Source organism: Delphinapterus leucas, chromosome 4 (assembly GCF_059928025.1).
Source record: "Delphinapterus leucas isolate spDelLeu-1000000601 "Yukka" chromosome 4, BTC_Dleu_Yukka2, whole genome shotgun sequence".
Taxonomy (NCBI): domain Eukaryota; kingdom Metazoa; phylum Chordata; class Mammalia; order Artiodactyla; family Monodontidae; genus Delphinapterus; species Delphinapterus leucas.
The window spans coordinates 32,079,737-32,106,739 of NC_143132.1; the positions used below are offsets into that span (position 1 = coordinate 32,079,737).

At 37.6% G+C, this 27,003-nt stretch overlaps 1 protein-coding gene across 1 annotated transcript in view; it reads right to left on the reverse strand.

Annotated features, from left to right (window-relative positions):
- The window catches only part of ROBO1 (roundabout guidance receptor 1), a 390,378-nt gene that overhangs the window by 15,781 nt on the left and 347,594 nt on the right, over positions 1 to 27,003 (reverse strand). The window contains exons 21-26 of the mRNA XM_022579460.3: positions 24,671 to 25,006; positions 22,328 to 22,435; positions 19,135 to 19,276; positions 15,587 to 15,835; positions 4,642 to 5,048; positions 1,601 to 1,753 (exon numbers count right to left, since the gene is read on the reverse strand). Of these exons, the coding sequence (XP_022435168.1) occupies positions 1,601 to 1,753; positions 4,642 to 5,048; positions 15,587 to 15,835; positions 19,135 to 19,276; positions 22,328 to 22,435; positions 24,671 to 25,006 (1,395 nt within the window). The remainder of the gene's footprint in view (positions 1 to 1,600; positions 1,754 to 4,641; positions 5,049 to 15,586; positions 15,836 to 19,134; positions 19,277 to 22,327; positions 22,436 to 24,670; positions 25,007 to 27,003) is intronic.

Consider the following 27,003-nt stretch of genomic DNA (forward strand, 5'->3'; position numbering starts at 1 on the left):
CAATTTTCAAGCACAGTGTAATTTGTAACTGCAACACTATGCCCTTTAACTGGCATGTTTACATTATTTAAAGCATTTTTTTTTATTGGAGTATAATTGCTTCACAATACCGTGTTAGTTTTAAAGCATTTTAAAAAGCATCACTCAATGCCAGAAGCCCCTTGAAACAAGTATAAATAAGAGGTAGAAAGAGCTACACAAACCTTTAGGCTAGGTTTTTTCCCTGATGTATTCAACCTAGATGTATTTACATCAAGGTTTGATGTTTGACCAGTTTTCTCTTAGGAGCACTCTCTTCTAGATAATAAAAACTGATAGAAGAGCTATAAAACTTGTAAAATGCCATTATAGGGATCCCATAAATGTAAAACTGCCAATAGAGTTTGGGGATTTACACCTAGTGTTTGTCCCTTCACAGAGGGAAACATGCACAAAGCCACTATAATAACCCTTCAAAACCGGATAATATTCTGACAGCTCAGTTTCGCTGACAAAAGAGTCCTGGGCAGGATCCAGGAGGCCCAGGTGCGCTGTGTCATGCCAGTATTTAATGTAGTCTAATATCAGATAGATGCTAGTGAGAGAAAATACTCCGAATAAAGTATAGATAATAGCATGGACAGCCACTCATTGCAAAATTACTTGTGCTCATCATGCTGTGAGCTTTGTATTAAATTTTTTCTGTCAAGTGGCAGGAATCAGAGAAGTGCCTTAGAAAACCTTCCTTGTAACCTTGGATAAGGATCTATAACATTGGTCTTTCATATGGTAATGGAAAATGATGCCCTTTGTGAAACATTGCTGACTGGTAATGAAGGTTCTATCAGGTTGGGGAACAGCACCTGTGACAATCTTCTCCCCCCAACCCTTTAGCAGATTCAGCAAACTTGACAAGATGGGTGAGTCTGAGAGAATTTATCTTACGTGAATTTCCAACAAAGCCCTTGGGGTTGTTTTATAAAACGAGAAGGTGGCAGTTTAATAAATGCCGGGCCACCTGAGGCACTTTCATTAAAGGCTTTCTCTAGACAACATCACAATGTTTGCGGTATTCTCCTGTGCTCCCTGGAGAATACAAGCCTTACTTCTTCAGTGAGAATGGATACTGTATGTGAAGGCATGAAGGAAGATGATTCGATTTGCCTTTTGGGGCACAGACTAACTGTTCATATCATCACTATAGTTAGAATTTATGTTTAAATGAGCTTATTGTCTTCTATTTGAATGCAAAATTCACCAGGAAAAAAAGTGAGGACATTTCGGAAGAGTTATCAGTGAATGTGATGAAGGTTAAGCCTATGCCATGACTTCAACTACAATAATGTCTATTTGTTTAAGACTATATAATAACCTTTTAAGAATATTAAAAGTATTATACATTGTTTTACTTTCTGAAATAACCTACTTACTAGAAAACTTCAGGGACTTGAGATGCCTGATAAGATATGGAAGTCAATCATTCCTATAAGTAATATGAGGCTTACTGTTTAATGAATTTTTAATGTAATTTCTAATGTCAGTGGATGCATTTTCAAGTCCTGGAGAGCCAGGATAAAGAGGAGAGATTCATAGATGTTTCCATCCATTTCAATGGACTTACCATCTGTGTAGGCTTCTCTGCGCAGATGTCCTGGCTGGTGTTTTTGTTTCTTGGTTGGTCTGGCCTTCTGTACTACCGCAGCACTCATGTTGCTGTCTGTGGAAACAGGACTTGTGGGTCTAGGACACTGGGATGCATGAAAATGTCGGCGGCCTGAGGAAAAATATCAGAGCCAAACTCACCAATAAAGTTTAATTTAATTTAACACTAATAATCAAAATAAAACACTAAAACTATAAACATCCCTAATTAAAAAAAAAAAAAAGCTTAAATAAACGATTCTAGTAAACAATAGGATTCTTCTTATTCTGCTTGAGCTATCCACTGGAAAAAATACCCTAAAAGCATTTTCAGGCTCTTTTTTTTAAAAATGGTACCTTTATTCTGATACCTATTTATTAAAGAAAAGCATTTTGACTGTTGCATCTACCTTCACTCAAGTGTTATGATTAAACAAAAATGTTAATTAAAATTTTACATAATATATCCAATGTCTGTTGCTTTCTCAAAAGGAATAGCCAGGGCCCTTAAGAAATTCATATTCTAAGAATGAACAGTACAAAATACATCCCTTATTTTAATTAAATATGTTTGTGCTATTCTTTGAAGACAGATTCCTAGTATCTTAATACATTCTCAGGTATTTTCTCTTAAGGTGGGCTGGAATTAAGCTAGCTCACGTATTCAGACCTGCCAAAAATTACTCACACCCCTTTTCTCTCACAAGATATTTATTTGCTGGTTATGGATATTTAAAGTGACCCCCTCCAGAGACTTTTATATTTTTTGGTGATGATATAGGTAGTTGTTTTCGGTTATTTGATTTTAGAGGGACAATATTCACAGGTGATAAATGAATCTGCTAATCAGACATGGTGCACTGCGGTGCTCTCCAATTCTCTGGCTTTTTCTTACAGAGACATCTTACAACTGCACAAAATATTTAATCCATAATGGCAGTGGAGATCTATTGGCCCTACACTTGACCTTTGTTATTTTGGTTCCTTGAAATTCCAGAGATTCAAATCCAGAACTTTCTGTTGCACTACAAGAAACCTCAGAGAGACCCAGACAATATGTGTTTTGGCTATAAGCAGAAGAAGCCACATATAGTAAAATCAACACATTTAAATGTGCTAACGGAAGCATATTAAGTAAAAGACATTAATGCAGCCAAGTGAGAAGCAATGTGATTGGATTATTCATTCATATTAACTTCAAGTCATATGATAAGCAGCACCCTTTCCTGAAAAGAACACTTTAATAAGCAGAGTCCAATGCCTGTTTAGTTCATTATAATTATGAACCGAACGAAAACCAGAAGAGCCACTAAATTACAGTACAATAAAATATTAAACCAAACTCTTTTTAGCTATGATGGAGACTATTACAATTAAAGTTACATATCCATGAAAAGAGAATTAGGGCTGAGACTGAACCCATTACTCATTCTATTGTGTAAGGCCATCTACTGCTCATAGACCCTAAGGCATAAGGTTGTTCGCAGATGCATTTTCAACATTATTTCTATGTCTTGTTGATTTAATGAACTGAAACACATGCTTAATGCAATCTGAAAGCAGTAGTTTGAGATGCTTAATTTCACTTATTTAGTTTTTTTTTACAGAAGATTAAAAAATAAGGAGAAACAAAAGCTATATATAAAGTTAAATGTTATTTATTTATTAGGAACGATAGATATGTTTGCATACTTATTTTATTATACCCAGAAGCAACTAGGAGAGAAAAAGGAAATTTGGTTGAATATCATAAAGTATAGGGCTGGCTGAAATAAGTATGCATTCTATGATAATAGTTTGAGAGATATTAGACATTCTTTTTCCCTGCAACACATTCTTGATAAATAATATATAGGAAAAGAAAACTTTATGATGTGAGTTAAATTTTCTCTGAATATATTCTACACTGATAAGAAATAATGACCAATCCAATATCTGAAGAGAACATGGAAAACTACCAATGTGATAGTTAATAAACTAAGAAAAACAGAACAAAATAGCAATTATTGATTTGTTGTGATAGTCTTTCTCAGAAATAGCTCTCTTTTTGACCACATTATTTTTACTCTATTCATATTTTCTTGGTTACCAGAAATATATATACACTCAACATGTATATGAATGTCTATATGTAAATATTCCATTATACAGAAATGAAAAGCATGTGATAAATGTATGATTTAAATTAAAATTTTTTTCTTTCTCATACTATTTACTTTCTAAACAGAGTTGGGAGTGGGAGATAAGTAAAAATGGGTTAAAACATAAGAATGGATATACAGTAATTAAAAACAGGCTACTGGCAATGAAAAGGGAAAATAGATGGAAAAAATACATAAGCGTTTGGATTAACTTGCTCTCCAAATTATTAGATTAACAATGTATACTTTAAGTATCGAACATACTTATGCTTGAAAATGTGTGTATAGTACAAACATCTTTATATCTTCTCAATTAAATGAGTGTTCTAATTGAGAGGACATGAAGAGAATAGGGGTTAAGGAGAAACAGCCCGGTTTCCAATGGTTGAGCGTCCCCTCTGGACATTTATCTATTTCTCCTAGACACTTTCTAATTAAATGGGATGAGAGAACTACCTCAATGAATTTTATTTTGGTGACTTTTTACATCTTAAAAAAAACCATATAACACAAACCTCATTTAATTGACCATATACATTCCAAAAGAAATTGTACATATATTTGCTAAGACTATCTTAAAAATGAAGACTTTTCAGGTAGCTTCACTCACATTACATAGGATTTATTAAATAAAAATAAAATAGAAGATTTAAAAAGCCTGTTATGAAAAAGGGAATAAGCAAGCTACATCATCATCTTGGACCTTGGTTTCCTTAGGCAGCCAAAAAAAAAAAAAAGAGTAATAATAGTTGCATTTCATATAGGACATAAGATTATGGATCTCCATAATCAGCAATATACGATTATGGATCTCCAATCAGCAACTGACAAATGCACATCGAATTTCCTTTCCCAGCTTGGAGAAAAGCGGACGACTTACCAGCAGCATCCTGCATTTGGCGCCGTGCCACTTTCAGACCAGCGTATTCTGCTGCTGCTGCCACTGCCTGGGCAAAATCGGCATCGGTGAAAAAGGAGCCGTCAGAAGAACTAACACTGGAGCGTCCGCTGGAAATGTTGTCCTCCTCTGAGGCTGAGCCCCAGCCATTGATCATGGACCCAGTGACAGAGCTCTCCAGGTCCCCAACACTGGAGGCAGGGGTCTGCTCAAGCCCGCGTAACAAAAGCCTTCTGGTCTGCATCTTGGCTACTTCCATGTCGGCTTCGTCTTCTTCCTCTTCTGGCGCATCTGTATCCATATCTGAGACAAGGGGTCCTGAAATGTAGCCGTAAGTATGGGGTGGGGAAATCGGCCGTGGAGGTGGAGGAGGGCTCACCGGCTGCCGTCTGCAGGAAAATGAATAAACAAGTATGGCTTAGCTCATTACTTAGGACAAAAAAGCATAAATTAACCAAGAAATTCACAAGTCTTTGCTTCCGTGGAGATAATTTGTTCAGGAAAAACAACGGTAAATCAGAGCATGTGTATGTTTTATTCTGAGTTGTAAGAAATTTACTTCAAAACCAGAGGTACTTTTTAAAAAATTTTTTTGCGGTACGCGGGCCTCTCACTGTTGTGGCCTCTCTCGTTGCGGAGCACAGGCTCTGGACGCGCAGGCTCAGCGGCCATGGCTCACGGGCCCAGCCGCTCCGCGGCATGTGGGATCTTCCCGGACCGGGGCACAAACCCGTGTCCCCTGCATCGGCAGGCGGACTTTCAACCACTGCGCCACCAGGGAAGCCCCAGAGGTACTTTGAAGCATGCTGGGCTACCTTTTGATTCAAGCTTAATAGAAATATACTCATCTATCTATAAGTCTCCTTACGTTTTATCTTTTGGATTACGTTCAGTTAAAACAGGGGTAAGTAATACCTATTTCAAAATTGACACCTATGTATTTGTCCTAAAGTGTATGGAATATTACTGACAGCTTATTATGACCAAAGACAGCAGACATCAGTCCTGAAACAGGCTGCTCCATAAACATATAAACATGTTCCTTTCCCTTTCTTTCATTGCCACTCCCACCATTGTAAGCAAATGGACTCATTCATTTTGACTATAGAGAGTAGAATTTTATAGGATTAAAAAATTATGCACTGAGCATATGACACAATTTCCTTTAGATTTTAGTCTATTAAAAAGGTCTAAGAGCCAAGAGCAGTTTTTCTCCAAATTACTTACTTATAAAGATTATTTGCAAGTATATTGCTTTTACCATTATTCCACCTGTTCAACAAAATGCTTACAGGTATTTTTCTTGATGCTCTGGAAGTTAAGTGCCAAAGTTCAGTACAAAACAAAGCAGTATCCTACAATTTAAGTTCACAGTTACCAATAACTGGTTTCAACCATCTCTCCACAGATCTGGGGAACATCAGTGAAAAGCAGTCCTCCTACCCTCCAACACCATCACACACAGTGAATATAAGATGACTGAGAAGGTAGAGAGCTTTTGGACATTAGTGGAAAGCAAGGTTTGTGGAAATAAGCTATTCCCAAGGCTGGAGAATGCCAAGAGATTAACTCCTAATTAGGAAAGTGCCTGAAAAAAGGGACACATATAGTGATTTCCACTTGGAGGACTACTTAGTGATGTGCTCAACAGTCCCAGTGCTCTCTAAGCAAGGTTAAAAAGATGACATAAGGGGAATATCATTTGGAAGAGTCATGACAACACCTCATCGAATTCTGTGCTTCTGAGAAGTAAAGAGGATAGATTCCAAATAAGCCTGCCGATCTGAGCACTAGTGTTGGAGGGTAAGTGACATTAGGATCTAGTGTAATCTGGTGACCCTATGGCTTGGGAGGCTAGGAGAGATATGGCATGAATGCCACTCACTGGTAGTCCATCTGAAGATGTGGCTAAATTGTTCAAGGACTACAAATGCCTATCGATGCTGTCCAGGACTGAGTCCTTCATCAGTGGAGGAAGTTGGTGCCAGCCCCCTTCCCTCACCATTCTTGTGATACTCATAGAGCAAGATGAGACAGAACAGTCAGTCGGGCTAACCAAAGAGAAGACCGGATCCTCATCTACTTTGCTCTTTTTATGTGCCCTTTTCCTTACCTTAGCGCTTGGGAGAATGCACTGGGAAGAGTGAGGAAGGAAGTGATTAAAAACAGAACACACCCATTACTCCATGCCACCATGGCCACAGGCATGTGCAATCTGCAAAAAATCTGGAAATGCATGATTATGGTTTTAAAATTAACAGGACGGGGTCTTAAATTAAAAGAAAGCAAACAAACAAACCAAAAAAACCATATAGGATCTGGTCAAGATCTAACTTAGGGACCTGCTATAGAGAGGGAAACGGAAGTTCAATATAGCACAGTGGTTAGGGTGGCATGGCAGTTGTTCGAAGAAAAAAGTGTTGTGCTTTTTATCCCAATGAATTGAGACACTTCAATAAACATGTTTTATTAACACAAATGGAAAGCATTAAAAATGAATGATTACTAAAATACTACAGTTAACTAATTTATTGAGCACCTACTTTGCAGCTAAGTATTTTACAATGTTAACTCATTTAATTTTCTCAACAACTTTCCAGGGTACTTATTTTATTATTATCTTAACAGATGAGGAGATTGAAATTCAGAGGATATTGAAATTAAGGACCTTGCCTAAGTTCCCACAACTAGTATGTATCAAATTTAGAATTTAATCCCACATTCCATTTCCAAGGCCATGGTCTTTCCTCTAAGAATGGTGTTATTACACACATATATACACACATACACACATATATATACATATGTGATATATATACACATACACAGTTCTTCAGTATAATGTGTTATTTTTCATTTCTGGGTCGTTTCTAATGCATCTGTGTGTGGCACTAGAAGAAACATGAAGAATACGCCAAAGCTGAAGTTATTTAAGAGATTAAAATGGATAATCGTTTCAATATGGAGTGTGTTACACACACAGGATGAAAAACCTTTATTTAATTTGGATTGTTATAAAATACCGTACTTAGAAGTCAATTTACAGTCTTTGTCAGCAGGCACACCCAAAATACAAGAAACTTCTTTTTTAAATGCATGTAAGACTTTTTAGCACAAAAGGGACTATTTTGACCATCAGTGAAGGGATGTAAGACAGCCAACTTCACAATGAAAGGATGCTAGCATTGTTGTATTTGGATAATTCACATTCTGTGAAGCAGAAACATCTTCACGTTAAATGAGGGCTGGCTTTTAACTACTACCACCCTGTGCAAGTGCTGAGGAAAGACAGAAACATTTATTCAAGCCATCTGTAAACAAGGCGAGCCCAGGGAACGTGTGATAAACCTGTACGGTTTGAAATATGTAATATACTCTATTTGAAAACAAAAAGCTATTTCAAGATGCTGCACTCAAGTGGGACTTGCCACAAATAAGCCTCAACCCTCTCACTTTTTCCCCCTGAGGGGTTTCAATGTCCTCTGAAATAATGTACAACTACATGGCTGCTAATCACAACACTCTAGGCTCCTGCAAAAATGATGCCTTCATAAGCATGTTCAAGAGAAGAAGGGAAAAATTCCATTAATTTATGAAAGCAGGTATTTATATAGTTTACCACATAGCATTTACCAGGCAAAAGATGGAAGGGAGAAAATACATACCTTTGAGATTTTTTTTTTAAAACTGGCATAGTTTCAATACTTTGTATAATTAACCATTAACTGGTTTGTAAACAGACAAAATATTTAATTTTTCTTGGCCTTCTTTCTTTTCCTTCCAATTATATCATACTCAGTTCATCTATAGTAATAAAATATCTATAAATTTCCTGTTCCATACATAAAATTTACTTTTACTTTTCAAGAGATTGTTTTCACTAAATATCAACTACAGTAAACTCAATAGCACCAGGCACTTTTGAAAACAGCATATGTAAATACAGTTAATTTTATTATTTTCATAGTTATTGTCTGAAAAGAGAGAAGATTCCTATTATGCTGGTCATCTAGTTTATCTAGTTTTGGACAAAAAATGGAATATCTCAGAAGCTAATGAGAATGCCCAAACTGCAATATCCATAATAATGCAAGTATGAAATACTTATCTAGTTAAATATTGCAAAGTTATAATGGTTTTAGTTCAGTAATTTCTTATTCATATACATTACACTATTTATAATGCCCCTAATCAGTAAACATAAAAGTAAAAAACGGGGCTTCCCTGGTGGCGCAGCGGTTGAGAGTCCGCCTGCCGATGCAGGGGACACGGGTTCGTGCCCCGGTCCGGGAAGATCCCACATGCCGTGGAGCGGCTGGGCCCGTGAGCCATGGCCGCTGAGCCTGCGCGTCCGGAGCCTGTCCTCCGTAACGGGAGAGGCCACAACAGTGAGAGGCCCGAATACCGCAAAAAAAACAAAAAAAGTAAAAAATGTATTCATTCTTTAAACTTTGACCGTGTACTAATTATGGTGAAGGAACTTTTAGGTTCTGAGACCAAAGGGATCACAAGGACACGGCTTAGGGAATGGTTTACTGTTTATACTTTAAGACATGGAAGAATTCGATTTTAAGGCACTCATACTTAATAAAGCTAACTATGTATCAGTCCGTGGCAGACTGTATTTTGCAAAGATGTCCATAACAATATCTTCCATCCACAGTGCTCTTCTGGGATGAGAACCTGCTAACCCCCCATCGAGAGAAGGAGTTTAGTTCTAAGTTCCTGAGTCTGGGTGGACCCTGTGACTGCTCTGACCACAGAACGTGGCAGAAGTGAGACTGTGCCAGTTCTGAGTGTAGCTCTTAACTGGCCTGACAACTTCCTTTCCCTGCCACGTAAGAAGTGCCACTCCGCTGAGGTCGCCATGTCATGAGAAGCCTGGGCTGTGGTGGAGAGCCCCTGGAGGATAAGACTCCATAAGGAGCCAGAGAGAGGTCACGGAGCACTGAAACGTCAGGCATGTAAGTGAAGAAACTCACTTCAAAGTTGATCTCACAGCCCCAAAGACCAGAGGAAGCCATGTGGGTTGGCGATGAATCGCCCAGGTGAATCCTTTCAGAATTCCTGACTCATGGAATTGTGAGTAAAACAAAACGGTTTTAGGTGATTATGTTTTAGTGTAATTTTTAGGCAGCAATAGAAAAAGGAACTTAGGGACTATCCTAGAAATTCAGCTAAATAAAATAGATATGTTCCTTGCCTGAAGGGACTTAGAGTCTAGCGGAGGAGACAATTAATTAAATACGCAATGGTAATGCAGTATTCACAAAGCTCCATGACAGAAGATATCTAGGGCACGGTGGGAACACATAGAATTGGCTTCAATCTCAGAGCTGGGACATCAGGGAAAGATTCTAATGAGAGCATCTGCCATTTAATCTTGGATCTAAAGGATATGTAAGTGTTAGCTCCAAAAAAAGAGAGGGGATAATGCTGTCCCAGGAAGATGAGAAGGCAAGTGGTAAGACCTCAAAGTGGTTGAGAGTGAGGCAGGAGATAGATGGGCCCCAGGCTGAGCGCCTGGAGTTTGTCCCCTGTGGACAGATATACCAAGATGAAGACAATAGCAGGAGGGAGGAGAAGCTGAGCCCTGCCCAGATGAGAGATAAAGAGACCACATATTCCTCATTCTCCAAGTCAAGGAGACCTTCCCGACTACACACACACAGAAAGGCTCCTTGAAGGACAAAAATGCAGGGGGGCCACCCCATAGTAAGCAATGTCAACCTACCCACAGGCCTCTTCGCTGGAATCCATCTTGGCTAAGAGATGCGCACGCACACATGGGAGGACCCTGAAATAAACCAAATACTGACTCAGAGCCAGGCAAAGCAAGATGATTGGCCAAAGGAAACCCGGAAGAAATGCCCCACGTAAGAGATTCAAACTACCACGAGGGTGCAACTCTCTCTCTGAGCCCGCCTGTGTGTGCCTATTCACACGTACTCTTCTTCCCTCTAATAAACATTTTACTTGTTTCACTACTTTCTGTCTCTTTGTGGAAATTTATTTGTCCCTGGCCTTGCCACTGGCCACTGGTCCCTGGTGGTCTTGTGGCTAGGATTCAGCGTTCTCTCTGGGGCAGCCTGACTTCAGTCTTTGGCCAGGGAACCGAAATCCTTCTTCAAGCCGCTGCAGGCTGAGGCCACCCAAGATCAAGAGCACTGGTCATTCCAGGAACTGGAAGAAACTTAGAGTAAAGGCAACAGGAACAGGGAGGAGGGGAGTGGCAATGGGTAGGCAAAGGAAGGCATGCAGCGGTCAGGTCACAAAGGGCCTTGATTGCTACATTAAGGAATCTTGCCTTTATTCTAAGGGAAATGAGAAGTCATTGAGAGATTTTAAGCAATGGAGAGACTTGATCAGTGTCGCATTTTAGGAAAATGCCTCTGCACAGTCTGCAGCAAGAAGATTAGATTGAAGAAAGGGCAAGGCTAAAGGCAACAAAGACCACTTATGGACCATTATACTAATACAGGCAAGAGAAAATGGCTGTAGGAAGTAGGGAAGTGCCTTTATGGCTGGAGATACATGTATTGCTCTGAGTGATATTCAAGCAGTAAAAATCTGCAGGAACAGGTACTTGGATATAAGGGTCTGATTCTCTAGAATGAAATCTATAGAGAAATACCTGCCTATCTTTAATGAGCGCATCATGAGGGGAGTGGCAGGATGATGAGAAACAGAAGTCATCTACTGATGGGGTAGGCATCCAAATAGGTTAAAGGTTTGAGAAGAGGCTTGACTCAAAGACTTAGAGATGGAAATTACAGCATTATATATAGTATCAAAAAGGTGGACATGACTTAAATGCCCAATATTAAGGAACTGTTTAAATAAATTACAGTATACATTTGTTTAACGTGAGTATCTGAACTATAGTTGGCATGGAAAAAAAATACCTTATAAAATTATATTGGCATATCACAAATTCAGAGCAGTGTGGGTACATGTAGAGATGAAGAACGGAAAAGATCTTTACCGAGTTCTTAATGGTGACAATTTCTGACAACATAGATCATTGGTACTTTTGTATTTTCATTTTGTTTATATGTATTTTCAAAAATTTCTATGGTAAACATGTAGAATATACCTTCAGCATAAAAGAGCAGTAATAGTTTTTTGTTTAATGGGCTTTCATCTACTTCATATTAGTGTCCAGTGTTATTAATATTGTACCTTCATAGACTGAAAGTCATACCTTTTAAAAAAAGGCTGAATGTAGTCAAAGAGGATTTTGAGGGCAGATACCCAATGCATTTCCCAATTATACCTGTTCACTTTGAGTTCACCCCCGCCAAAACAGCAGGGAGTCAGTCAACTCCTCTAGTATCAGATTCCATTCATCAGATACTTACTGAAGAAGGCTTTGTGGAACTCAATGACGTGAGTAGGACTTGAGCTCTGCTCTCAAAGAGCTTTTAATTTAAATAGGGAAACAGATGCAAACAGCCAATGCTAATGCAACATGAAAACCTGATTAGTGTGGTAGCAGAGCTGTGAACAGACCACTGTAAAGAGTAAAGAGAAAGATCAGTTGATTTTTGCCAGGCAACAAGAAGAAAGTTGCACAGGTGGTGCATTTGAACAGGACTTGGAAAGATGAGAAGTGTTCACCAGGCAATCAAAGAAACAGCATGTGCCAAGACGCATGTGCTTAGTGACGGCGCTAAGGATTTTGGGGACAGTCATGAAAGGCAAGAGCGGCCTGCCCCTCCTGCTAGCCCTCCGTGGGCCGGAGAGTGGCATTGCTGACAGGCTGTCGGTGAGTTTAAGACAACAGGGAATTTCAAACAGACTAATTAGAAAAGAGGGTGTGTGGAGGGGTTGGGAGGGAAGAGGTAAGTAAAGGAAAAAGGATTGTAAAAGGCTTTGAATTCTGGGCTAAATAGTAAGAGCTGACTCTGAATGGGAGTAACATTACCAGACTGGGGGGTAAAGTAAGATAATGTGGAGAGTGGACACAAAAGGGGAGAGAGAAGAAAAGTGGTGGTCAGGTCAAGGATGTAGCAATATTTCAAGAGACAGGGACTGAGGGCCTGCCCTGGGATTCTAGGAATGGAAACATAGGAACAAAATCAAGAGATATTTTGGAGTTAGAAAAGAAGGGGCTTGGTGAATAACTTACTTTGGGGAATGGTAGGAAGATAACAGAAGAAATCAAACCATAAGATAATTACACTGATTTCAAAATCACAATTTTTGTGATATTTTTGCCTATTTCCTTGGCTCTTTTATTTTTAATATGTTGGTCAAATAAATAAGGATTAATGATTCTAAACAAGATAGCCAATAAAGGAGGAAAAGGAACAAGTTTGAAAGGTCAAGTGCAAAGAAAAAGAATTTGATTTCAGACATGTGTAGTCTGAGATGTCCAAGTGAAAATATCATGGTAGTGCTCAAGGAAAAGGGCTGGGCTGGCGAAATCAATGCGAAAATCAATATAAGTAATACTTGAACCAAGTGTAAGGATGACAGCATAAGGGTGAGGACAGTAGGGAACTAATATTTGTTGAATACTTACCCTGCTTTAGATACTTTATATACATGATTTCATTTAATTCTCACAAGAAATCAGAAAATTGTTATCACTGCAGAAAGCGTAAGTGTAATAAAGATGGAGAAGCCTTTAGACTGACGATTGAGAGGTTACCTTCCGAAGCCTGATGGAAGCAAAATGGTATAAGCCAGCATACAGGGGGCTGAGGTGTGAAAAAGAATTAGGAAGGTAGAAGTGATTAAAGAATCCTACAGGGCTTCCCTGGTGGCGCAGTGGTTGGGAGTCTGCCTGCCGATGCAGGGGACACGGGTTCATGCCCCGGTCCGGGAAGATCCCACATGCCGTGGAGCAGCTGGGCCCGTGAGCCATGGCCACTGGGCCTGTGCGTCCGGAGCCTGTGCTCCGCGACGGGAGAGGCCACAGCGGTGAGAGGCCCGCGTACCGCACAAAAAAAAAAAGAAGGGGAGGCTAAGGAAAGTTTAAAAAGTAGTAAGGTATATACACTACCATGTGTAAAATAGCTAGCTAGTGGGAACGTGCTATAAAGCACAGGAAGCTCAGCTCGGTGCTCTGTGATGACCTAGATGGGTGGGATGGGGGATGGGGTGGGAGGGAGGTCCAAGAGGGAGGGCATATATGTAAACATATTGCTGATTCACTGCATTGTACAGCAGAAACTAACACAACACTGTAAAGCAATTATACTCCAATAAAAAAAAATGCAGTAGGGTTAACAGTGAAGAAAAAGGATTGAAGAGAAAGAGGCTGAAAAGTCAAGATAGATAAGCTGCTTTTTGATCGTGATCAAGAAAGGTGAAGAGGATGACATAAGGAACACAAAAGAAGAGCTGGCCAGGAAAAAGATACTGGGTGTACCACTTGTAACACAGAGGAGGATGGTGAGGAAATAGGTAATTTGAAAGAATGAGAAAAGAATGTTGAGGTATTTCAGAGCTAACAGCCTCTATTAGCGTCTCATTTTCTCCGAATAAGAGTGGCAGAGATGCTTGTGACCTTAATAGGGAAAAGAGATGCCTTATTTATTCTCAATCTTCATGACGTTCCATGGGTTAATAATACTAAAGTTAAATGTCTGGCAATCCAACTTCCCCCTTGTCACACAGAAGAAAATTTAACTGCTTCCTTCATTTTAGAGAGTATATGAGTTAAATTTGGCAATAAGCTCTTACTCGTAGAATAGTTAATAAACACTGCAAATTCTATTTTAACCTACAGAATTCAAGCAGCATAAACCAGAATTTGTTATTCATTCACGAATATTGAAGGAGATCTTCTGGGGCAAATAATATACTCAGTTTCAAATGATATTAGGAATACAGAAAGTAATATATATGTAATGTGTCAAGGGCAATAAAATAGCACAAACAAGATCATCAATAGTGAGAGAAGTGCTGACATGATGCAGCAATAGCTTTTATGTGGTAGAAATGCCAAGTGAAGGATTTGTGCAAAACAAAAATGTACCTGTTAGCAATGCTGAACATATAGGTTAAAGAAAGTCTAAGAAACACACACACACATACACACACAAACACACACTACTAAGTAGCTTGGACAAAAGGGCTGCAACCTAACATTCAATCAAAATAAAGGTACCTGAGTCAACACAAAATGAATACACCAAATTCATGCTTCTGTAACATTACAGCTATGAAAGAACAAGTCATTCTGCAGACCTAATTTTAAAAGACAGGAGAGGGACTTCCCTGGTGGTCCAGTGGTAAAGAATCCGCCTTCCAATGCAGGGGATGAGGGCTTGGATCCCTGGTCGGGGAACTAAGATCCCACATGCCTCGGGGCCACTAAGCCTGTGCGCCACAACTACTGAGCTCGTGCGTCTCAACTAGAGAGCCTGCGTGCCGCAAACTACAGAGCCCACGTGCCCTGGAGCCCACGCGCCACAACTAGAGAAGAGAAAACCCGCACATCACAACTAGAGGGAAGCCTGCGTGCTGCAAGGAAGACCCTACGCAGCCAAAAAAAAAAAAAGTTATTAAAAACAAAAAATAAAAGGAGAAAAATCTATTCTTCACAGACTAAAGAAGTGACATGCCCATGCATAAAGAAAACTAAAATACAAAATCACCCATCATCAATAAAATGTTACAAGATTAGCAACCCATATATTTACTACATGATCTCCACCTGTTTATGAATGCAATTATCATAAGTGGGTGAGAATTAAGGCACATTATTTTATGGTTGCAAGTTCACTGGGATCAATTAATCTAATGTTCTGATCAACAATATTACTTGATATGCTAATTACCAAGGCATACTGTGTGATGATACCGGAAAAAAGCCCCATGTGACCTGAAAATTACTTCATGTAATAGCATTCTGTAAATGCCACTTAGGAGTGGAAATTATCTGATTTGTCAGTAAAGACTGGTAACAACGTACCTCCTGTCGGGTTGGTGCTGCATGTGGCCGATCTCCTCTGGACAATCCTGTAACATGGGCTGGAGTTCTTCCTGTGGAGAGGGGGTCAGAGTGGCAGTGGACTGATGGCTGTAAGACACGGCAGCTGGAGAAGAAGCAGCTCCCCGCACAGGAGGAGTGGGGCCTCGTTCATCTTCCTCCTCTTCTAGTTCACCTTGTTGCAAATACATCCTGGCTGGTGGCACGGGACATGGCATTTCTTGGTCATAGCTAAAACAAATTATAAGGACACTTAGACTGACTTCAGGTTATTCAAATAAACTATTTGTATAGTTAGTGAAATATCAACTTTGGATTGCTTTTGAAATCTGAATCTTCTGGCCACGTTAAGAAGGTATTGTTTAAAAAAAATAGTTCACTGTCATAAATGTGTGTGAATTGTTATATATAACATTTTTTTCTCTGAGGGATTACAATTTAATTGGCTCATTACAGGCTCTGAGAAGTCATGCAATAAAGAAATCTATTTAACATAGTTTAATTTAGTAAACCCCAAAAGTGTTTGATATATTCTATCCCTCCAACTCAACATGATCTCTAAAGGATGACTCAAGGACGGTCCTGCAAATAATCCAAAGATGATATGCTAACCTCTGTGAAAAATTACTCTTGAAAATCCCTTCAGAGGGAGGTACATTGGAGATCAAGCTATTAGTCCAATATAACCCACTTTTCCTCTAAAATTATAATAGATCACTATTTCTTCAGTTGAGCACAAAATAAAGTACATGGCTTGCATTTAGGATGCTGAATGAAAAACACAATAAATAAAATAATCAATAAACAATAAAATGTCCCTTCTACTCCTCTGCTAGAGCTATGTGGAAGCTCTAAATGGATCTGGGGAACATTCATGACTTTCTCTTTTACCTCAGGGCATATGGTTATTAATTAGAATGGAAGTAACTTAATGCATTATATAAATTGTGTTCATGTTACCCCTCTCTCTTGTTCATTCTCCACCACCTGCCTTGTTTACCAGAACTCAGGAAAGTTGATGCTCATATAACATGATTTCTTTGTATCTTCTTTTACTGAACTAATCCTACCATATTCCTCTTGGACACTTTTTCCTGTGTTTCCTAGGTATCTTGTATTCATCCTGACATTTCTCTCTCTCTTCTACCTCAAACTGTTCCCCAGTTCATTTCTATTCTACTTCTAAAGAAATCTCTAAAATTTACTCCTTTTTCTCCATCCTCACATTGCTTCCAAAATTACTTTATTATAATATGCATCACTCTCTGGTTATTCACCTGCTTTAAAGTAATAAATGGCTCTTTAATTGCCTAGAGGATAAAATACGAGGACCTAAACAAGGCATTCAAGTACCTGTATAATCTGGCTTACACTTGCCTTCCCAGCTTAAATGGCTCTTTAATTGCCTAGAGGATAAAGTACAAGGACCTAAACAAGGCATTCAAGTACCTGTATAATCTGGCTTACACTTGCCTTCCCAGCTTCCTCTCACTCTCTACCATGTGTTTCATATTAGTTCTCATGTTAGTCCACATCCCTCTGTGGTTTCAATGTCCAAAAAACCCCTCCTCTTGATTGAGAAACTTCTCACTCGTTAAGCTCAAAAACAAAAGCAGTGGAATTCCCTGGTGGCGCAGTGGTTGAGAGTCTGCCTGCCGATGTAGGGGACACGGGTTCGTGCCCGGGTCCGGGAAGATCCCACATGCCGCGGAGCGGCTGTGCCTGTGAGCCATGGCCACTGAGCCTGCGCGTCCGGAGCCTGTGCTCCGGCTCCGCAACGGGAGAGGCCACAACAGTGAGAGGCCCGCGTACCGCAAAAAAAAACAAAAAAAACCCAAAAACAAACAAACAAAAAAATCAGCAAAACAGGAAAGCTTCATTCTTCCCAGAATCCGCCTTTCTTTTTCGGGCACAGTTGCATCCCTTGTTTTTTTTTTGTTAAACTATATCGACTTATTTCATTTTATTCTTATTTTTGGTGGACTAAAATAGTAATGAATATTGTTAATATAGCCCAGGAAATGAATTTTTAAAAATATAGCCAATCCTGGTTATTTGCACATTCCATATTTGCAGATTCACCTACTTGCTAAAAAAAGTTTGTAACCCAAAGTCAATACCCATAGCACTTTTGTGGTCATTCATGGACATGTGCAGAGAAGCAAAAAATTTGAGTCACCTGATGCATACATTCCTAGCTGAGGTCAAACAAGACAACACTCCACCTTCTTGTTTCAGCTCCTTTTTATGGCCTATAGTGCCATGTTGTTCACTCTCTCTCATTTTTTTTTCTTTTTTTTTGCTTTATATTGGTGAGTTCCCTGTTTAAAATGACCCCCAAGTGTAGTGCTTTAGGGATGTCTAAGGTTCCCAAGGGCAAGAAGGTTGTGATGTGCCTTAATGGAGAAAATATGTGTATTAGATAAGTCTTGTTCAGGAATGACTTACAGTGACGTTGGCTGTGAATTCAATGCTAATGAATCAACAGTACATAGTAAATAGGGTGTCTTTAAACAAAAACACACATAAAACAAGGTTATGTATGGATGGACTGACAAAAATGTTGTGACCAGAGGCTTGCAGGAACCTAACCCTGCATTTCTCCTAGGAGCAATGGCACAGTACTCGCTAATTCAGTGACTGGAAAATTAAAGTACAGAGACTTTGTTTCCTGGCATAGTTGGAACTGTAAAACTGTGTTTTGTTTTGTTTTGTTTTGTTGTGGAGAATGAAAGAACAATGTCTTCATTTCTATAATAGTCATTAGAAAGACTGTATTTTCAGGTCGATTTGTATTTTTTGTGTTAATTCTCCACTGATCACACTAGTGAAGCTGCTGTTTTGTTTCGCTGGGCGGGACCATGTCCAGTTCTACAGAATCTGGAGTGAGGAAGAAGCACGCTAACTTCCTAATTGCTGTCGTGTGGATTATTTACACTTGTAAAATCCTTGAGAGAGACAATTCAGTAAGTTTAAATTTCTACAGTTTTCCACAGAATGTGATAATATCTAAGAACAAAGAGTTTTCAGGATACTGTGGCTGTGGTATAAATCCATACAATTATTTTATGAAAGTTTAGAGATGTGCAACAGAAGTTCTGATATTTGAAAAATACAAAATCATATACAGAGAGTGATATATATGTGATCTCATATAAATTCATATATATTCATGATCATATATGTAAACTATGTGTATACGATGTAAAATATTTGTACATATAAATATGTAAACTATGTGTGTGTATAGATGTAAGTGTGTGTGTGTGTGTGTGTGTGTGTGTATTCGACTCATGATTCTTAGTTCCAAAAGAAGCTTCCAAGATGCAAATTCCTTTTTTTGGCAACACTGAGGAGGGTTTTTAAGTTGTGCTGAGCTATCAGTAGCTCAGAGACAAATGTTTTATTCAGAGACAGATGTTCATGGACCCTAGGAGTCAGTCTCCCTTGGTGATCGAGTTTAACAATTACTTAACATGGTTTAAGGAATCATATTATTCCACTTACCTCTGTCCTAAAATCCCTCTTACCTTTCATCTACGGAAATACTGTACTCTTCACTAGCGCTCTGAGGTGGATGCACCGGGGGAGGAGGAAGCAGGTCTGCCCAGTTCATGCCACCTTGTTTTGGTACCTTGGGTGTCCGTGCCCCTTTCTTGTGCCCTTGACTCCCTTGAAAAGAAATAAAATGCAAGTCTTTTACTTCTGGACTTTAAATCTTTTCTATTATCCACAGGTTAATTATTTTCTGTAAATATGACCTTATGATTCATATATATAGAGAGATAAACACACTCTTCTTCATTAATTTTAAACAGCACTTTGTACAATAGAAGACGCAGAATATTGCCAAGTTTAACTGCAAAATAAATAGGGAAAAAGCAATAAAATCATAAATGAATTTTACAAGTCATATCATTAATAGTGATCTTCTTACAGCAATTAATTGCATTATGGATTATCATCTAAAACAAATGAGCTGAAGACATATTTTCTGAATTGCCTTTCTATTATTTAATTGCTGGAACCTAAAATACAATATGATACAGATGCGATCTATTACATTTCCACTGTTGCATTAAATCACTGAGTATATATAATTTGTACTTGTCCATTGAAGTGTTTTAGGCACAATGAAATTACTCGTTTTTGTCAGAAAGGCAGGTGCAGGTGAAAGTAATTGCTGGAAGAACTAATATATCTAACAACAAAAGAAGCAGAAAACTGATTTTTAAAAAGGAACAGAAATGGGGCTTCCCTGGTGGCGCAGCGGTTGAGAGTCCGCCTGCTGATGCAGGGGACACGGGTTCGTGCCCAGGTCCAGGAAGATCCCACATGCCGCAGAGCGGCTGGGCCCGTGAGCCATGGCTGCTGAGCCTGCGCGTCCGGAGCCTGTGCTCCGCAACAGGAGAGGCCACAACAGGGAGAGGCCCGCGTACCGCAAAAAAAAAAAAAAGGAACAGAAATGTTTTTAGCCACTGTTTCTATAAAATTATGGCTTAGAGTGAAATAATGTTGCTTGAACATTCTTAGAAATTCAGAATAGCTCAATTATTCAAGTTACCCAATGTTCTGATATTAGATTTGGCATATTCTTTAAACATAGGTAGCTGCACATTTTGGTATATTCATTCTAAAATAATTTTAGGTCAAAAGATATTTGGGGATAAAATGGTCTTTATCCTCCTCCTCCAATATGATACATTTTAGATTCTTATGTAAATTATAGACAATGAGTCTATAATTATTTTTCTCATATGATCCCTTAAATTCAGTGAATTGTCTTGATCTTTTTTTTTAAACCTTTCTGAAAAAGTTCCAAGTTACATGGTACATGAAACCAAGTCTGAGTATATTCAATGAGTCTTATTTTTTTAAAGTCACTTGGAAATTTTCTAATGGCAGTGTTTGTTAAGCCAGATGTTCTTGCACTGGTATGTTACTGCACCAAGTGTGGGCTGAGGGACATGCTGTTATTCATAAATTATGACGGTCAGGCTTCTGCTTATGTGTCTCCATTCTCTCTTCCTCCACTCAGTTGTCCTGTATTGGAATGGCTATGCATGTATTGTGGAGTTAACTATCCCCAGAGCCTTCCTCTTGACTTCCTGGCTTACATCTACTGTAACAACTCCGTCTGTCCTGAAAGGCCTAACATCACAAATCTCTCCTACACTTAATTTAATTGCTTCATTCTCCCCCCTAATTACCATCAGATTTCACATCTTTGTATCTTTTTACCACATATGTATCTAAGCTGAGGGATGAAGAAACTCAATTGAATATTAACAACCTAGAATCATTTTTTTTCCATTAAGACATGTTTTTCTCTTTAAGTGGCTAAGAATTCAAAGAAGAAACACCATGAGATATCAAATACGAAAATATTTCATATACTTTTCCCAAGAGTACATCCTTGAAATTTTTCCCTTAAATTTAGGGTTTACTTACTTCGAAAAAGAAAAAAAAAAGTTGTTTGATAAGATTTGATTGTTAAAAAAAAAAAATCAAACCATACAAGAGTAGACCTAGAAAGGTATAGGAGCTATTTCTAAGATCCTTAATTCAAATAGAAACAATTTCAATCAGTGACAAAACACAGCCTAGAAAATGCCAAATCAGCATGCCTTAGTCAAGGGAAGACGGTAAAATGCAAATACCGTCTCCATTACAGAAGAGAGTTAGAGACATTTGGCTAAAAGCACCTACCAGCAACTTTAATCCAGTTGCTAGGAAGTAATATTTCTATCCTCTCCTGGAGAAACAAACTAGAGTCAAGATCAATTGGTTTTGTTCTCATTGTGGTATAACTTGTTGTGGTGCCACATGTTAGTTCTAATAATGAACCGTCTTAATTAGAAAAACAGGACTTAAGTACCAGCAAGCTCACATCTGCAACCCCTATCAGGAAAACAGCTGGCAAACAGCTGCAACAGCATGAAGACCACAGGGAAGAGGCTTCAATGTGGCTTCTGAGGCACTTAAAGACTGAAGTTGGGAAGTTGCTTTACGAGGTTTTAGAGCAAGAACTGAGTGAGGGATAGTAGAGAGATTATAAACTGAGGCAGGTTCCAACTGTACCTAATCTCATGATATTATTGCTTAGGTTTTTGATTCTGCTCAAGTGTACTCAAATTTTATATGCTTTAATAGCCTTCCTTCAAATGGTAACATATTTAGCAGATTAACTATATGTGCAACATTTTTAAGTTATATTTTTGCTGAGATGGAAAAAAGTTTCAACTGCCTTTAAAGATTAAGTCATGCTTCTGGTTTTAATAAAGGTTTTTAACAAGGAGGAAAATAGGAGCCTTGATCTTTGTTACCAAATAGAACATAAAAAATGGTAGCACAGGGAGATCAGCTCGGTGTTTTGTGTGACTACCTAGAGGGGGGATAGGGAGGGTGGAAGGAAGACGCAAGAGGGAGGAGATATGGGGATATATGTATATGTATAGCTGATTCACTTTGTTATACAGCAGAAACTAACACACCATTGTGAAGCAATTATACTCCAATAAAGATGTTAAAAAAAAATGGTTTAGTGAGTGAACAGTCCCTCCAATTGCAGAGACAAGACCCATCCCTGGAAGATTCAAATCATATAAAGTGATTAGACATGTCATATACACATATCAGATCATTAGCATTCAAGTTGTAATCTTGAAATGTACCATCCTTTTAAAGGAGAGATTGGCTTTCTCCTTGGTTTCCCTTACTTACCAGATGTACTACTGCCCCGGTCTGAACTATTGTAGGATCCTCCTGTATTCTGGTCATATGATTGATTGTATGGGATAGTTGGAGGAATTGTGTCATTTGCTCGATAATCTAGACATTTCAGATGGGAAAAAAAGTAAACATTTATTTTGGTGCCTCAATCATTTACCAATGATTAAGCTTTCAAACTATCATGTTGATCACCCGCTAAGATGTACGTAAGTGTTCAGAATGAAAGGTCAAGAAAAAAATCAAGATCTTTAAACATGTCTCCTTTAAGATTTATAAAATACAAACTCATTGCATCATCTTCTACACATGAACTGGAATGAATCCTACCAGGGACTATTTCTTCTTTTAAAATACTTATAAGTTAGCTAAGGCAGAAATCAGATTTGTTTGACTTCTTATCTTTAAAAATATAGTAACAAAATAATTTTAATAACAAGAGATCAGGAAAATGTCATGTGTGTGAATCATTAAAAAAAATAAAATAATAAAATAAAACATAAAACTGAAACTTGCCAGGAAGGTTATAGCTAATAAAAAATATATCCATGTTAAGAAGATGAAGTATCTCAGTCTCCCACAAATGCTTCTGCTTACTTAGGCAGAGGTGAAAATCCAAATGATAAACTCGCCACTGGAATGTACTGAGTAATAATCTGTCAGGCTAGCTGCATTCCAGTGACTTTATTATACTTTGACGTACCAAGTCTGTTTATAAGCAGTATAAACAATAAATCAGAGCTCTGAAATACTTGTACAGAGGACTGTCAGACCTTTCCAAAGTCTGCAATAAAGCCATATACTATACAGGAATAATATGACAATAGTTTGAATTTCCACTGTAAACTTTACAATTACAGAAACTCTCCTATTCATCTTTGTCAGTCTTTGTCATGAACTCATATATTATGCTAAGTGAAATAAGTCACACAGAGAAAGACAAATATTGTATGATATCACTTACATGTGGAATCTAAAAAATACAACAAGCTAGTGAATATAACAGAAAAGAAGCAGACTCACAGATATAGAGAAAAAACTAGTGGTTACCAGTGGGGAGAGGGAAGGGGAAGGGGCAATATAGGGGTGGGGGACTAACAGTTGCAAACTATTATTTATAAAATAAGCTACAAGGACATATTGTACAACACAAGGAAAATAGCCAGTATTTTATAACTACAAATGGAATGTAACCTTTAAAAATTGTGAATGACTATATTGTACACTATATGTACACTATAAATTACACTATATTGTAATTTATATAATAGTGTACATCAACTATACTTTGAGAAAAAAAATGGTTAAAAAAATAAATATTTATTGAATTGGGTTATTATACCAATCAAATGTTTCCTTAAACTGGGAAAAAAAAGCAAGATAACTGTATTATTAAATTAAAACGTACAACACTAACTTAAATGAAATGTTTGTCTGAAGTTATCTTTTTGCAATCTCCAACTGTGATAAGTTGTTCCCAACTCAAACCTAAAAAAAAAAGAAATCTGTGTTTCCAATTATCTGTAATTAAATGTGTTCTTTACCTGGACACTCATACACAATTGTCCTGACCTATTCAAATCGGAGCAATTCCTTTATTTCCAGAGGTCTAACTTTACAAATCATGTTATTAAAGCAGTAGTCTGAGGGACTACAAAGAAATCAAATACCTATCTCGTCCAACTCACCCATATTGTAACAGAGAAACATTCCCTTCAGGCCATAAAATATTATTCTGCTGCAACAAGCTAACACTAAGAATTTATTTTAGGTTCTATCGTGACAGACTTCAAATCAGGTTACCCAAAGAAATTTAGGTTCTGAAATCAAACATTGCACCAGTCTTAGTAATCACATGAGGTAGGAGAAATATAACAAACTGAACCGCTTCTCCAGTTCAAATTTAATTTAATTATTTTTCTTCAGTTTGATAAAAAAGCCATTCGTTTATATGACCATGTAGAAGCAATTATCTTCCATTCTCGAGTGGAAAGAATGGGAGAGTCTATTTATTTAAAGTGTGAGGTATTGTGATGGTTGTACATCTGCCTTATGAATAAAAGATTGTCCTGAGCCATCCCTCACCTACGATTAAATTTAAATTAATCTCAAACCATTTGAAAATACTTATATAGTATTCTAAAATCAATATTCCAAGGTTATTGTTGTGCTAATTAACTTTTTGACACTGGAAATTTTGAAACCAGAGAAATAAGAAAACCTTAGCGACCAAGGAAAGATTTCACACGCTAGTTGCAGACAAGTTTCGGCATGTAGTGCTGAAGGGTTAAGGACGCCAATACAGAAAAGGATGGGAATAAAGGCAAGGCTCTTCACCTTTGTTCAATTTGTTTTGCTCCATGATGTTATACTGAATTGGTGCCACTTCTTGTTTCTGCTGTCCGGACGGTTTCCAGTGCTTCTCGCTGGAGTCCCCACTGCCATTGTTCATGTTGTTGCTGAGGTTTGACTGGATGAGCTGGGTGGTGGCATAAGGGGTGGGCTGCCCTGATGGATTGACAAAACGCCCATCCTTCAGATTTGGGCTATTGAAGGTTTTCATCTCATTGATTTTGTTACTAAGGTCCACATCACCATAAACAGTTGACTCAGGGAGCATCAGATTTGTTTGTTTGTTATCCAGTTGGTTGTTATAATTTGCTATACAATCAGCTATGTGCAATGGAGAGGAAAAGGAAAAAGTCATTCTGCATGGTTATTCGTTTTCAATTTCCTTGTAAGTAGTTTTGTGAGTCACAGTAAAACTGTTCTATAAAGTATAAATGGGATTAAATATAATGAATAAAAAGGACCAAATATTCTTATGTCCTTTCTAAAGAACATAGTCAAATGTTCTTTCTAAAGAAAAATTGAGTGAATAAGAGAGGACACGTAATTTATATGGAGCCTAAATAATTCTGAACTTCTGCTAGTGTTACACAGTTTATAAATAATGCACCCAAATTAAATAATTTTCCTTTAACAGCCCCATTAATGGGAATTGCACTAAAATAATATATACACGAATATCTTTATGTGCCAACTTAACATTTTCTAGTCTGGAGTTACTGAACTATTTGAAGTTACTAGTTAAGCTTATAGGTTAAGAATCCAGACCAAAAAAAAAAAAAAAAAAACCCTCTGCCCTCAGATGAAAGAACTTGAGATTTCAATATTTTATAAAATAACTCTACTCAAAAAATATGAGGAACAGAGGTAAAGTGACAGTAAATAGTGCTCAGGAGAATTTTATTAGTTTTCTCCCTTGGTCATGCAGGATAATCATTATCAGGAAAAGATGTTATGTAATCATTTTTCATGGCTTCATAATGACACCTCAAGAAGTATAAAATGACAATAATGATGGCAAAATGAATCAAAGTAGCCAGGGCAATTTATCAAATAACACCTGAAATAATACCTAATATGTCTAATATTTCAATTTCACTCTAATTTTCCCTTTCTTTAAATATTTGAGTGAAATAACTAATATATATATATATAGGAAATATTCAAAGCCTGTAGCTGAAAATATTCAAACAGCAGGAAGAACTTAAATCATCATTTAAAATTGAAACATTTTTAAAATAAAAAATTAGTCAAGTTATAATAGTAAAAATACCACTATTTTAATTCACGGTGGCTACAACATTAACAGGTCACCTTGAGGATAAGTTTTCAACTGGATATCCTAAAAAATGATAAATTAACACGGTCACTACTAAAGATGTAAAAATGAATATAGTTTTAAGAAAAATCTGCAACTTCTCTATCCTACTGAATTCAACTACCCTGCATTTCAACAACAAATGATCAGGGATCAGGGATATCTGATCAATCTGGCTTTTAGTAATTCTTATTTCTAATTTCTAGGTATTAAGTTTTATATAATAGTGGTTAAACAATATTTTTAATGGCAATATGGTTTTGGCAATCTCGTTTTTCTTTGCTAATCTTTCCATATGAGTAATATCCAATAGAACTCTCTCAGATGATGGACACGCTCTATTCTGCATTGTCTAACATGATAGCCACTAGCCACATGGGGTTAGCTAGCCACTTGAAATGTGGCTAGTGCAAATGAGGAACTGGATTTTAAATGGTACTTTATTAAATTTAAACTTAAATAGCCACCTGAAGCCAGAGGCTACCATATTAGACAACACAGCTCTACATATTAATTTAAATGGATATTGTCATTTTTTCTTTTATTGGGCTCAGCATAATCTTTCTTTTACTTATAATTACGTGAGCACTTCTTCTAGACAACTAGAATATGGACCTCTAGAGAACATGGACTTGGTCACATGGATATATCATTTCCATATCCATATCCAATGGAGACTATGATTTGTTCTTTATGGTGCATCACACTTTTTACTTAAATGCCATGTTCTATTTCCCTTTTCCTTAACTCCATTTTACTTCTATAGTCATATATTTTGATTCTTTATGATTCTTTTTATATTTCCTCTATTGTGAATGAATGTTAAAAGGTTTTTTGTAAGAATTATTTGTAATTTTCTGTTTTTTCCTTTGCATATTGCATATTCTACATCCGAATTTTACTGTCATGTTTTAGCATGAGATTTTAACGAGCAATTTACCACACATATTTCTGAACCAAAAAGACACAATACAAAATTAGTATTAGTATACACACCTGCAAA